Source organism: Mauremys reevesii, linkage group 11, assembly GCF_016161935.1.
Source record: "Mauremys reevesii isolate NIE-2019 linkage group 11, ASM1616193v1, whole genome shotgun sequence".
Classification (NCBI taxonomy): domain Eukaryota; kingdom Metazoa; phylum Chordata; order Testudines; family Geoemydidae; genus Mauremys; species Mauremys reevesii.
Genome location: NC_052633.1, coordinates 59,518,801 through 59,533,833, shown reverse-complemented (window position 1 = coordinate 59,533,833; position 15,033 = coordinate 59,518,801). Strand labels below are relative to the sequence as shown.

The window sequence follows — 15,033 nt, the reverse complement described above, 5'->3', positions numbered from 1 at the left end:
GGAAAATTTACATAATGATTCCCACAATTTACATAAAAGGAATTTTTTTTTGGACACTATTAAAAAACTGGGAAACAGAATAGCTTTGTTCTACTCCTAACTGAAGACCACAGGCAAATCACTTAATACCTCTGTGTTTCAGTCTTTTCTATCTGTAAAATAGGGATAATCATCTTACCTACCATATGGGAGTTCAATGAGGTTTAATTCATTTATTAATGTTTGTAAAGCAAAGGGGAATCTTAAAATGGAAAGCATTACAGAAGAAAAGCACATTATTTCATATTCTCTTTAATTCCAATCACCATTTTGTGAGCTATTATAGTACACTATTTTAGCAATGACCTAAAGGACTTACTCTACAATAGTATAATGGTAAGGGATCTGGGATTTACTGTTCCAGATACAAGTGTTTACATTATTTCCCAAAATTATTCTACAACCGAGATCTTTTCAATACTGACTGTGGCCCTGATCCCACAAACACTCACATGAATAACTGTGAATTGAAGGAGCTATGCAAATGCCTCAGTGTTTGCAGGATTGGGGACTAATAATATAATCTTTGGAAGGGGTAATTTTTAAACTCTGTGAAGAGCATTTAAAATTACCTTGTTTTCTATGGCTGCCTCTGTACAAGCTTGGAGCATGCTTAAGTGGTGAGCAAAAACCAGAAACTTAAGTTTGTCATTCTCAAGCATCATTTTGATATAGTCCTTTACCGCTCCTGCCTAGAATACAAGAAATGGTGCAATTTTATTAGTTCTATAGACTATACGAAAAAATTCAGATAGTGATGGTTTCTGCTTTAACAGCTTTTGTGATGTAGACTTTATCAGGAGGAAAGAAAATTAACTATTTTTTATATCATTTGAGTCATGTTCTAACAGAGAAAAGCGTTTCCAGATACTGTCTTCATGGTTTGATAGTTTCGTGGTACTTGTTAAGGATTAAAATGCAATTTTTAAATGACAACTCAGATTGATTATTTAATATGCTGACAATCTAATGAATATAAATTGATTTCTGTCCTAGAGATATTTAAAGGGACACCAACAAAAACAATACATTAAAAAAAATCTGCACCTGTCTCCCTAACACCATTGATTAAAACTGAAAGAATAATCTAATTTACTTTTTCCTATTTCTACTCACGTTAGGCTTGCAAAATATTTTAAAAACTTAGCAAACTAGAGTAATTTAAAAATTATTAATATGATATTGGTACTGATATAGTATCAGTGGAAGATTATTCCTATTAAGTATTTGATACAGAAGGCTATACTCTTTGACCTTAATATCATTAATATAAAGATTAATTTATTACCTAAATAAGTGGCTCTTTTAGTAATGAATGATAGTATCAGAGAAACGTTCTAAAGTTTTGTCTATCACACTTGTGCCAAGCATTGGTTAGTTATGAATTATTTGTATTACAGTAATAAAGAGAAGACACAGCCAAGTTGGGGCTCCACTGTACTGAGCATTATACAGGCATATATTAAGACACTTTCTGTCCCAAAAATTTTACAATCTTAGTTTAAGACAACATGCAGCTCGTAAAACAAATGGCAGGAGAGAGGGAAGGTTAAGAAGGGAATTTGGGGAAACAGTAATACGAGCATGTTATGGACACACAAGACTAGCTGTGTACTGCAGCTGTAGTAGACAGTTTATTTTGGTTCCTAAGAAGGGATCTGAAGGAGTGTGCAGTAGTGGCTTTGCAGATTGTTTGGAGGGACTCAAAGGACCAGGAAGATAATTTTGAGGGAGGTAAACTTGCAGTAGTAAAAATGCAAATATCAATTCTCACTGAACTCTGCAGCCTGCAGATTCACACACTAAACCATTTGAAATTAGGCAACAATAAAGTTACCTGTGAACAGACGAAAGAGTGGCTCAGTAACTGGTGATTTGATTAGCAACAGTCATTTCCAGATTGCTGATTTGGAAATCAGCAATTTTTTTACATCTTAAGACCTAAGGAAACAGATGTGGTTTTATATAAAAATGTTATAATTGGGCTTGTGTTGAGATTTCAGATGAGTCTCCCCTGACCCTAATGTGTTTAAAGAAAGTAAATGGATTTAATTTATTTCAAAAAGCAATTTTGAAAGCTTCTTTCAATTATTTGGTCCAAATGTTTTTGCTGTTCACTGCTATAAACAATATTTAATTAGGATTTTTTTCGGATTTTCAACAACAGAAAATACAGACGAGTAAATATAATTTTTATAAATATTCAATGTGATGCAAAAGCATAAGTATTATAAAAGTTTTCAAATATTTTGCAACTGTATCTCAAGTTTCTCTAAAAATAAAATAAAGAGCACTCAGGTAAGCTTCAGCTATGTTGCCATAGCAAATAGACTAAGTCACAGAACTTTTAATATAGTTTCTTTTGGCCTAAGTAGCATATCTATTATGATTTACCTTTTCGAAGTATTTACAGCAGTAAATGCTACATTGTTTTTTAAGAGCTTCACATATAAGGTTAACTTACAATTATTGTAATACTTATTTGAATTCTCTTTCCACAGTTGGCAAAGGTAACTACATGCTGCTTTTGACAGTATTTTAACAAGTCTGAAGATACCCTCACTGTAGTTCTACTAAGAACTTTTCCCACAAAAGGAATTTGATTTTTAACAGGGCCTACCAGTATGCAAATTAACCTAAAAACATTTCTTTTGTGCCATGTATCTCTTGCTTTTTGATTTTTTAAAAAAACAAGAGAGAGAGCAAGAGAAAGGAAAGTGAAATACAGTAAATAACCTTACATTGGCACAGTAGGAAGGCAAATTATTTTCCCATGGCTAATTTGAAACAACTTAATCAGTGTCGAGTTCCTTCTCTTTATTTGCTTTGACAGGCAGGATGACTATCAACCACCGTGCAGGGTTTCCCCACTATATCTGCCTCATCAAGTTAGATTTCTTTTTATCTAAAAAAAAAAAATCTGTTAATCCATTCTAGCTTCTAACCTAAGAAGGTTGGTCTGGAGGCAAAATCTGCACTATTCTCACATTCACAAAAAGCACGTTAGCCAGAAGGTGATTAGGTAAGTGCTTGTCTACACTACCATGTGGGGTCGATCTAAGATATGCAACTTCAGCTACGTGAATAGCGTAGCTGATGTCGACGTATTTAGATCTACTTACCATGGTGTCTTCACTGTGGTAAGTCCACAGCTGATGCTCTCCTGTCAACTCCGCTTGCGCTTCTCGTTCTGGTGGAGTACCGGAGTCGACAGGAGAGTGCTCAGCGGTTGATTTATCGTGTCTATACTAGATGCGATAGATTGAGCCCCGCTGGACTGATCGCTGCCTGCCGATCTGGTGGGTAGTGTAGACAAGCCCTTAGATGTGAGGGAAGTTTGTTTTTGGAAAGGGAAGAAAAGAAAGCCTTGTCTTGCTATAGCTTTAACAGTACGCAAATAACAACCTAGGCATAAGATGATTAGTTAGCTATTGAATAAAGCTTGGAACTTTGTTACAACCTTCACCAGATTAGTGTACAAGGATTCACCCACGGGATATCACCTGTTCTTGGCTTCTGGGTCTGAGCAGAATCTAAGCACTGTCTTGGGCTTTGGACCTCTGGGCACACTCTCCGAGGACCCATCCTCTAACTAGCACCCAACCCAGAGAGAGAAAACTTCACCCGCCCAACTGTCCAGACCTTGCAACTTGTGCCAGCTCTCCCAAGCAGCTCTTGAACATTCACAAAGTTTCACTGAAGCTGTTGATCCTCTGACTTACTGTTACCCCCGTTGGGGACTATGTGACATTGAATGCAAGAGTCATAAAGACAGTGCAAAGGAATTTCTAAAATTATCACCCTTTACTCATAAAGAACACACAAAAGCTATATAGCTCTATGGAAAAATAGTAAAAACCTGCATGCAAACCCCTCTCTCAGTTTCCTCACCACTCAGAGTCCGTTTGGCTTTGGTCAGTCCTTTCAGGGTTCCAAGACCCTCCTTTGCTACTGCCACAGCCTTGCCTTCTGGGCCTGGTCTCCTCTCTCTCTAAAATGGCCTGTAAGAAAGTCCTCCTTTTATAAAGGTTCCCACTTAAGGTGACTTTCCTCAGTGTCTTCAAGTCCCTCATTAGATGATCCATTGGTTGGGTACAAGTCCCCCTGAAAAAAAGTTACCTATCATCCAGTAATCATGGCTGTTCAAGACATTTAGTCACAGCTGATCCCACTGTTGGTGTCCACCTCATGTGCATGAATTTTTTTTTTTAATAGTAGTGTGCCCTGGGGCTATGCATGAGCCCTGTGCCTTCTTGTACTCCCATACAAGGGCATTGGGGCAGGGCAGCCAAGACCCACCTTCTTTTCCCTTGCAATCTGAAACCCAAAAAGGACAGGTCATGGGATCACATTGACTACATCTCGAAGAATGACAATTAAAGGGTAAGTAACTGCTCGTTCTTGCGTATGTGTCAGTGTGAATATCATTGCAGGTGACTGGCAAGCAGTCAGGATGGCGGGAATGAGGAGTTTCAGCTATGTCCGTCGAACAGTGATGAATTTGGCATCAGCTCTGGCAGATGAGTCCAATGCATAAGTCTTGACAAAGGTCAGTGGGGCACTCCATGTTGCTGTTTTGCAGATATTGGAAACTGGTACGTTTCTGAACCAGGCTGAGGATGTTGCTTGAGCTCTGATGGAGTGAGCCTTGATGTTTATTGGGATTATTACATCAGCTAACACAACGAGATACATTTGTAATCCATTCCAGTATCCTCTGTGAGGAGAGGGCTTGAACTTCAGAACACCTGCCCATGACTATAAATGGTGGGGCAACAGTCTGAACAATTTGGTCCTATCAGTGTTATAAAGCAACAGTCTTGGATATATCTGGTGTGTTTAATTTATTTTCTTTTGGTGCCAAGTATGGCATCAGGAAGAAAACAGGCAGGCTGACTGGCTGGTTTAGATGGGTAAAGTCTTAGCACCACCGTGTCCCTATGGAATTTTGTATAGGGACTCAGACTTGGCCATAATTGCCTAACACTTAGTCTCCAGGCTAAAGCGTTAGCCACTAGGAAGATCATCTTCAGATGCGGTGCAGGGAGTAATCTGATAAAGGTCCATCAGTGCCAGGACTAGACTGAGGTCCCAAGTAGAAGTAGGTTCTCTGACCAGTGGGTAGGTGCATAACAGCACTTTAAGAAACTTTGATACCATGAGAAAAAACTGAGCATGATGATACAGGTGGATGTTAAGTGGAGATTGCTATGAAATATACTTTAGTAGAGATGAACAAGAGGCTGTCCTTTATAAGTGCAATAGATAAGGATCTGTGATATTGAGGCCTGGATCTGGTCAAGACCACGATGGGCTGGCCATATAGGAACATAAGAATGGCCCTACTGGGTCAGACCAAAGGTCCATCTAGCCCAGTATCCTGTCTTCCAACAGTGGCCAGTGCCAGGTGCCCCAGAGGGAATGAACAGAACAGGTAATCATTAAGTGATCCACCCCATGGCTCATTCCCAGCTTCTGGCAAACAGACGCTAGGGACACCATTCCTGCCCATCCTGGCTAATAGCCATCGATGGACTTATCCTCCATGTATTTATCTAGTTCTTTTTTGAACCCTGTTATGGTCTTAGCCTTCAAAACATCCTCTGGCAAGGAGTTCCACAGGTTGACTGTGCGTTGCGTGAAGAAGTACTTGCTTTTATTTGTTTTAAACCTGCTGCCTATTAATTTTGTTTGGTGACCCCTAGTTCTTGTGTTATGAGAAGAAGTAAACAACACTTCCTTATCTATTTTCTTTATACCAGTCATGATTTTACAGACATCTATCATGTCTCCCCTTAGCCATCTCTTTTCCAAGCTGAAAAGTCCCAGTCTTTTTAATCTTTCCTCATATGGAAGCCGTTCCATACCCCTAATCATTTTTGTTGCCCTTATCATGAACTTCTTCTATTTAAATGGCTATATCCTTCTGGTGGATACTTTCCTGTTCTATGCCAGGATTTCTTGGACCTATAGGAAGCAATCTTGGTCGATGGTATTCAGTCAGCCAACAGCCATGCTCAGAGGTCCAGTGACTTTGGTTCAGGTGGAGTATCTGGCCAGGACCATGCACTCCAGGAGCTAGATCAGAGACAGATGGACATGTAGTAGGTCTGTCAGCCAAAACTACCTCGGTCAGTACGGAGCTACAAGAAATATCGTGACTTTGTCTCCTTTGATTTTGGAAATCACCCTGGGGATTGGTGGAAAGGCATACAAGATGTCTTGGAGCCACTGAACAAGGAAGGTGTCCAGTAACAACCTCAGATTCATACCCCTTTGGAATAAAAGTTCTTGCAGTTGGTGTTGATGATGATAGCAAACAGGTCTGTCACCAGGGTCCCTCAAAGACTACTTGTGAGTGGTGACCAACTGTCTCCTCCCCAGGTTGTTGATGATACCCAGGAGGTGAAGAACCCTCTGGGTTATCCTATGCTAGTGGCACCACATACAGAGCTTGATGATTTTCAGGCACAGTGATGATGAGTGTGTGCCTCCTTGCCCATTTATGTAGTGCGTGGTGGAAGGGCTGTCCATCACGATCTGTAGAGTTTTGAAGAACAATTAGGAAGGCCATGCAAGTTAGCCTGAGGGCTCTGAGCTCCAGGAGAAATATAAACAAAAGAAAGGAATTATTTAAATTCTCAAAGATGTTAGGACAAGGAGCCACAGCCTCCTGTAAACATAATATTGAGGGGGAAAAAACTTAGTAGTGAGAGCAAATTGTTAGTGAAACTGACTCCTAAGATTGGTCAAAGCGCAAGCATTGTCATTGTTAGCATCTAAGAAGACAGATAAGATATTCAATGCAGAACGTCAGACTGAAAGTTCAAGCAGTCTCGTCTCGCTAAACACCAGATAATACTGTTCAGAATTCTGAGACTGAAGAAGTCATGCTAAAGTCCTTTTCCAATTTATTACTCCACCAGCCAGTTTTATTTTGTGCTTATTAAACCCACAACCATCAAAAACATTTCACACAATTAGCTATCCACCTCTAAAAAAATGTGGGACGTTATAGTGACTGAAGACCACCCAAATGCCCAACTGTCCCAATTCTGTGAAGAAGCATGAAGAGTCCACTAGTTAAGTGATTACACATCGGAAACACACAATATAAAAATAGTACAAAAAGAGATAATTAAAACATATGATTGAATACATATTTTAAATAAAACTATAAAAAGATTTCATTACCTTGGCAATGGCAGTTTGTTTATACATGCGTGTAATCAGACCCATGACTTGAACAAAGTGGCTTTCAGTGACATCTGAATTTGGAGCCCTCATTAATTTCTCCCACTCTTCAAAGCTGGTATTCAGCTCCTGAATGGGAGGGAAGAAAAATGTTTAGAAGTACAATATAAATGGCAGAACAATTACTGCTTCTGTGAATCATGTCCCATCTTCCTATCAAAAGGAAAGGTAAGGAAGGAAATTATATTCAAAGATGCCACCTTTTTCATAGAAAAACATCAGTGCAGCAGCAGGTCAGTCACATGTTCCTACCAATAACAGAAACTTGTGACAAGCTATGGGTGAAAATAGAGCTCACTCCGTTAACATCATAAATCAAACAGTAAGCACTTTTTATTAAGAAGAAATACTGAACAAGCAAAAAGAATTCTAATTACATATGAAAGTGGAGCATCAGGAAAATATAATCATGTAACAAAGAACATTAATGGTAAGATTTAGTTTTAGTCAATCAGCCAAGATGATGTGACAAAACTTATTTAAATAAAAATGCAATGTAATCAGCTATCAATCCTTCATGATATTTTCCTTTGTTACAAATAACTAAACAAAAACATTAATTCTACTTTATTTATCTAATGTCATTTATGCTGATTTTCATGTGCTCTTAAATACTTAACAGATATAACTATTTGGTACTCTGGTCACATCCTAACCTTGGGTTATACACTCTCCACAAAGTTAAAAGAAAATCCAGTTGATGGATCATACTGAAAATCCTTTCAAGGGTTATACATTAAGGTTATTAGAAAGGATAGCAGAGATTATACTGACATCCCTAGTTGTATTTTTGAATCTGGATGTGTGCCTAGATGCTCAGGTAGCAGCTACACAGACAAGAGCACTTTAGTTTATAAACGGCAAGAAGAGTCTTTTTCTTTTGGATGCACATTTTGCTACAGTTTACTCATGCATATGTTAACTCGAGATTATTTTACTGCAACACGCTGTACTGTTTGAGAGTGCTCTGAAACTGAAATTGAATGTGACTGTCCACTTATTAAGTGGTGCATTATCACGCAGAGAACACAGACACCAGAGCACTGGTTGTGCAAGAAGAAAATGTGAGGAAAGGTGCGGGCCAGGCATTTTCTGTTGAAGAATTGTCGGGTTTGGAATGCTCTCACCTCTCGGTCTGCTAGAACCCAGATTTGTTAGCTTTCGGGGGACACCACAACACTCACATTTATTGTTGGGAATTAAAGGAAGAGATTGGTTGTTGGGATGGATATGCTAGGTCTTTGGATGGGCTGCTATAAGGAGACTTTTTTTTGTTATAACTATTGGTTGTCCCATAGATGTATTAAAGAACTTATTGGTTTAACTGTAATAAAATTCCTGACAGATTAGAATGTACACTACAAAGAGACAAAAGACAAAATACTAAGCCCTGGGAAAGTTACTGAAGTTGATAATTTTAGATCAGAATATTTGATTATGTATAAAACGTGAGAGTTTGAAAAAGACTGCAACTCTTGCTGGTTAATATAAAAACACAAGTCACGAACTAATTGTGTATGAAATTTCTTTCAGTGAGCTACCCAATAAACACGGCAACTAAATGTATTACTGTACTTTAAGTATTGTAGTCATTGCAAATATGCAGATTAAATTTCTTGTACTGAGTGGTTATTGAATTTTTGTAACATAACTTAATTTGGCAAAATATAGGAGAGAGAGTAAGTTAAAAGTGCTAATAAGCGTAATTAGACAATTTTGTAAGGTAGTCTATACGAGACATTTCAAATTAATAAAAATGAACCTTAACTGCAGTTACTTCAATATATTCTCCTCTCATAGTGAAGCTTAATTTTCTTTTTTTAATAACAAACATTTAGAGTTCAAGTATTCTTTTGGAATGCAGTACTTGTTACCTACTGGTACCAGATAATGTTAATCCACTTAAAATGCAGCATTTATCACCTCTCTCTTTGAGGAAAGTATGAGTAAAAATCCCTGGCTTCAGGGTCTTGATGCAAGTATTCCCAATAGGGAGAGAAGAGGCAGTCTTGTTCTCCATTCTTCAGAGAGTGAAGATACAGCCTTGTAGTGTCCCCACCCTCCACACCAGACATTCTGAGGATGAAGAGGATGGGATCTTTTGTGCACCTCTAATATTAGTAAAATTCTGCTTATAAAGTGAAGTGTTTTTGTGGAAGGGAAACCCTTCACTATGAGTTTTGGGTCCTGCACCATTTCAGGTAATAGAAACTTTGCCACTGACTTCAGTGGAGCTGGATCAGGTCCTGTAAGAGAGAGGTGTGTATGCACATGTATTTTATTATATGATACCAATAATTTATTTAAAATCCTAACACATTCTAATGTAGTTACTGTATGTGGCAGACTACATTGCAGTGTATTATGTATGGCTCTTTTGGGGCAAGCTTCATAACTCGCTTGTGGCTTCACTACCCATTGGTAATGCAGCCACCTCATACCCATGTTGATAAAACCTATGCCCCATTATTTTATTTTTATGTGTATATATAACAAACATACACTATATATAAATTCATATTCCTTATGTACAAAATATATTCCAAATAATTCAGATAAAAAATGATAGTAAACACAGTTATTAGATATTACTGCTAGCAACAAGCTTGTTAGATATTTAAAAATATTGAATGAGAGTCATTTCACCTTAGCAGCAGCTTTTGGGAGATCAAATGGAATGCGTTGTCTAATTTTGGGAGGCAACTGGGTTAGAACTTCATTCTTCAAACGTCTGATCATTATGTTACTTAACAACTGATGTAATTCATCTAAGTTTGAAGCCCCTCTGCAGTCCCATAGAGTTCTTTTACCAAAAAACCTGAGAATGAGAAGGTGAGAGGGGTGATGAAACTTGTTCTGCTAACTTGAATCATCCATTTCTTTAGTACACACTGGATTTTATAACATGGGGCAAGATACCCATGTGTGCCAGAGCCATACTCAGTGTACCTGGGTGTGAGGCACAGGTGGCTCTCCATTTTATTTCTGCCTCTCCACAATCCTAGAGGCTGGCAGGAACCAAAGTGGCCAAGAACAAGTTAGAGCAGTCTAGGGACAGCTTTAATGTGCACCAGCAGATAAGGGGACCCAAGGAGCCTCTCCAACACATATTAAACTGTGGCCCTGCCCCAGGCTAGAGCTCCAGATTGACCAGCCACGGAGCAGCATGTCTAGGCTAGTGCATCTCAGCTTTGTGCATTGGAGGCATCAAGTGGGGTGAAGTTTTCTGGCACCACTGGAGGTGGGGGTGTCACAGAGTGTGGGGGAGTCAGGGCCCCATACCCACCACTTCCTGCGATTCACTGCGAATCTCAGCCAGACAGTAAAACAGAAGGTTTAATTAAACGACAGGAACACAGTCTAAAACAGAGCTTGTAGGTACAGAAAACAGGACCCCTCAGTCAGGTCCATCTTGGGGGGTGGGGAGCCCAAACCCAGGTTCTGGGCCTCCCCCGTCTCCCCAGCCAGCTCCAAACTGAAACCCCCTCCAGCAGTCTCACCCAGTCACACACCCTGGCATCTCCTCCAGCCTTTGTTTAGTTTCCATGGGCAGAAGGTGTCACCTGGCCCCCAACCCCACTCCTGGGCTCAAGTTACATGCTGGCTGTCAATTATCATCCCTCAAGCGAACTCACACTCTTATATCCCACCATCATCTAGTATCAATGTAGACAGTAAACTAGTAAAACTCCCATGCAACATTACCAGGTTAATACTCCCTACTCCATCATAGGGGGAAGGGATTGTTTTTTAATTGTTTCACTGTTGCTGTTCAATTGCCTTACGCCCCCCCCCATCCCCTTTCAGCCCATTGGCTTGTACCCATTCTCTTGCCTAATATTCTTTTGCATAAATGATCTCAGAACTCTTCTGTGTGCAACTGGGTTTTTGTGTCAGTGGCTTCCGGATCTGCATAAGCAAAAGGGTGGGTGGGGGTGTCTAAGACTGACCCAAAGAGAAATAGGTGCTACCAGAACATGTGCCCAGTGCAGAGACGGGGAGGTGGTAGTTTGGTACAGTACTTTCCTGATTGCCAATGCAGCACAGCCAATATAGAGTATGATCACTGTTTTGGCTCTGTTGCTATAAATGTCCTAAGAAATGCTGAAGGCAAGTCAAAGATTAAGAAAATATTACTCTTGCTCCAAGAGTTTTAACAACCCACATTCCTCCTTAAGTGTCTCTGTTCCCTGAGTGAATGATTAAGTGTCACCCCAACTGCCAGGTAACCTTTGAGCCCCCAATGTTCCATCTGAACACTCCCCATGCATCACCTCTTTTGAACCCCTCTTAGTGCTATTTAACCAGCAGGGACGATAGAAAGGAGTCTTCCACACTGCCCCTCCCTTCTGTTTTTTCCTTTATTCTCACTCCTTTTCTATCATGCTGGCCAGAAGATGAGCAGGACAAGCAGCATAACAAATTCCATCAAGATTTCATCAACTTTGGAGAGCTGCACAAACACACACCTGCCCAGGATAGGAGTATATTGGAAACATTTGAAAGAATTTACAGTTCAGCAGCATTTTACTCTGCCGTCTAGAATCAACTTAGGAAGAGACACAGGGACTCACTTCTGAGCTGGTGAAGTATGATCTTACTGTGAGGATGGTATATTCATGAGGAAGATGCTGGCTACACCACTATTTGCACACTTCCTGTCCCTCTCCCCCATATGTATTTACTCAGTGCTATATATACACAATTCCAAGAAGGCACTTTTTCTGTCATAGTTAGAGTCAAGGTGGTACCATTTCATTCATATAAGTGAGAGAGGGGGAAAGTTAAGTCAAGAAATGGTAGGCAAAAAATTCAGACTCCCTTCAGACCTCTTTACCTTCAGAAAGAGGTGACCATGAATACCCAAGTTGAAGAATATGCAGGGAAAGTACAGTATAAAAATATTAAAATCAAGCTTAAATATCACAGGAAGTTTTTATTTCAGGCCATAAAGACAAAATTACTTATTTTGCGCACACCAGATTGTCTCTCAGTTTGATGTTTTGCACATTTACGGTATTCCAAAAATAAAATCATTTTCCAGAATTGCATAGCTAACCACAATGTACATCCCACACACATTTGTGGTGTGAAAATTTCACATTCACATGGTCAAAACACCTTAGAAAAAACAAAGTTACTCTGTCTGGATATTAGACAAAGCTGTTTCATGGCATCTCAAGTCAAATGCTGAAAAAAAATACATAAGCCAGGGGGTAAAACAAAAAGTTGCTTTGGGAAAATGGAACCTTATAATATGAATTTTTATAAGAATGCCATCCAAGCGAAAGTCAAGTTATCTGGCAAAATGAATTCCGCTAAGTAACAGAAATGTGTCTTTCCAAGTCTGAGCTTCCAAAAATGTGCATAAAGCTGAGAGCTAACATAACCACACCAGTGATAAAGATAATCATTAAGAATGACACAAAATGAATTTGTGGTACGTCAAGGTTTTATAAATTAAGTTCTGCAAAAAAAAATTATTTAACCACAGTTTCTTAGCAAATCTGTTTCTGACCAACTCTTCTTTCTTTTCTACTTTTAGAATACATCTAGAGAAACTGATCTGAGAGAGAGAGCGAGCGAGCACGCACTGAACTGGAACTCAGGATACCTACGTTCAATTCCCAGCTCAGCTACAGTTATCCCGTGTGAGTCTGGCACAGTGGAAAGACACTGAGGTGCTTTTGAAAATTTACATTTTGTGTCTCTGTTCCTCATCTGTAAATTAGGGCAATACTTCCTCATCTCCCAGGAGTGTTGTGAGAATACAATACATTAGTGGTTATGAGGTGATCAGTGATGAGGGACATAAATAGTAGGATAGGTAGTCTAGCACAGGACTGGGGGGCCAGAACCTCCAAAGTTTTAAAGCTAGCTTTAAAACGAACTCAAAATATTTACTTTCTTCGCTCCCTTGAATAGATAATTTACTCCTGAGGGAATTTTGCGCCACTGCACATCGCAGAATTTATGTCCCCACAGATTTCTTTGCTTCCCCACAAAAATAACTTTCTGATGGGCAAGCAAAAGGAAGCCACAAGAGGGGTCATGTGACCCTCCCCAGCAGTATGTTTTGGGTGCCCAGGGCAGACAGCAGAGAGGTAAATCACTGTGGGGCAGGTGCCGGGATTGGGGAAAACACAGCTGGTGGCTCCTAATCTGCAGCGGGCTCAGCTGTTAGCCCTGGCTGTGTTGGGGAGGACGGGACTTCCTCCCTGAGTTTCCTGCACCCATTGCTCCTCAGCTACAGGGGGAGAGATCACTACAGGGAGCTGCTCCCCCATTAGCCCAACCCTTGTGCATCCAGACCCCCTCATACCTAGACTCTCCCGCCAAGCCTCATCCCTTCCCTGCACCGAGGAGCCCCCTGATGAGCCTCACTCCCCCTGCACCTGGACCACCCCGATGAGCCACGCGCATCCAGATCCCCACCGTACCAAGCCCCAATCAGCTGCACCTCGATCCCCACCCCACTGAGCCCCACTCCCCCAGCATCTGGACCCCCCCGGCTCAGACCTCCCTGCTGAACTCTATCCCCCTCCCTCCACCCAGACACCCCTCCTGCTGAGCCCCAACTACCTTCACCCGGACCCCCCTGCAGAGTCCCATTACTGTTGCACTCAGAACCCCCCCAAGCCCCTTTGCATCCAGATCTCCCCCTGCACCCAGATCCCTCACTGAGCTGCCCATACCCAGATTGCCCCACACAGAACTCTCTCAACCCACATCTGGCTTCCCCCAGATTAAGCCCCTCCACAATTTCATCCTGCCTTGCTGAGCCTGCCTGCCCACACCTGGTGCACCTGGCACAGAGGGACATGTTTCTGGGGCAGGCCTAGTCCTTGCGCGGTGTCAGGGTTGGGTGCAGTCACACCGCTGAGTCCGTGTTCTGGGGAAAAGCTGCACAGTGATCTTCTACCTCTGTGTAGCCAGTGGTCTGTGCTCCCCAATGCCATGCTGGAGCCGCCACGTGTATTTGACAAATAAAATTTGCATATTTTTGCATAATTTTAAAATATTATGTGCATAATTTTATTTTTTTTGGTGCAGAATTTTTAATTGTTTGGCGCAGTATACCCTCAGGAATAATAATTTGTTTATAAAGCACTTTGAAGTAGTATTATTACTATTAGAGCTGCCCAAGGCTCAGGAATTACATGCGAAGTATGGCCTCAATTCTTTGTTCCCAGATGTATACATTTACATTAGCCATATTAAAACACATATTGTATGCATGCACCCAGTTTACCAAGTGACTTAGATCACTCTGAATCAGTGACCTGTCCTCTTCATTATTTACCGCCCTCCCAATTTCTGGGTCATATGCAAACTTTAATAGTGATCATTTCATGTCTTCTTCAGGTCATTAATAAAAAATTTGAATAGCATAGGGCCAAGAACCGATCCCTGCAGGACCCCACTGGAAACAGACCCACTCAATGACTATTTCCTGTTTACAGTTATATTTTGAGACCTATTAGTTAGCCAATTTTTAATCCATTGAATGTGTACCATGTAATTTTATATTATTCTAGTTTTTTAATCAAAATGTATTACCAAGTCAAATGCTTTACAGAAGTCTAAGTATGTTACATCAATACTATTACCTTTGCCAACCAAACTTGCAATCTCTTCAAAAAAAGATATCAAGTTAGTTTGATAGAATCTATTTTCCATAAATCCATGTTGATTTGCATTAATTACATTAATCTTTAGCTCTTTATTAATTGAGTTCTG

At 40.4% G+C, this 15,033-nt stretch overlaps 1 protein-coding gene across 1 annotated transcript in view; it reads right to left on the bottom strand.

Annotated features, from left to right (window-relative positions):
- Nucleotides 1-15,033, bottom strand: part of ZRANB3 (zinc finger RANBP2-type containing 3) — a 108,351-nt gene that overhangs the window by 45,097 nt on the left and 48,221 nt on the right. Inside the window, exons 7-9 of the mRNA XM_039493783.1 lie at nt 9,940-10,111; nt 7,234-7,362; nt 612-731 (exon numbers count right to left, since the gene is read on the bottom strand). Coding sequence (XP_039349717.1) covers nt 612-731; nt 7,234-7,362; nt 9,940-10,111 — 421 coding nt within the window. The remainder of the gene's footprint in view (nt 1-611; nt 732-7,233; nt 7,363-9,939; nt 10,112-15,033) is intronic.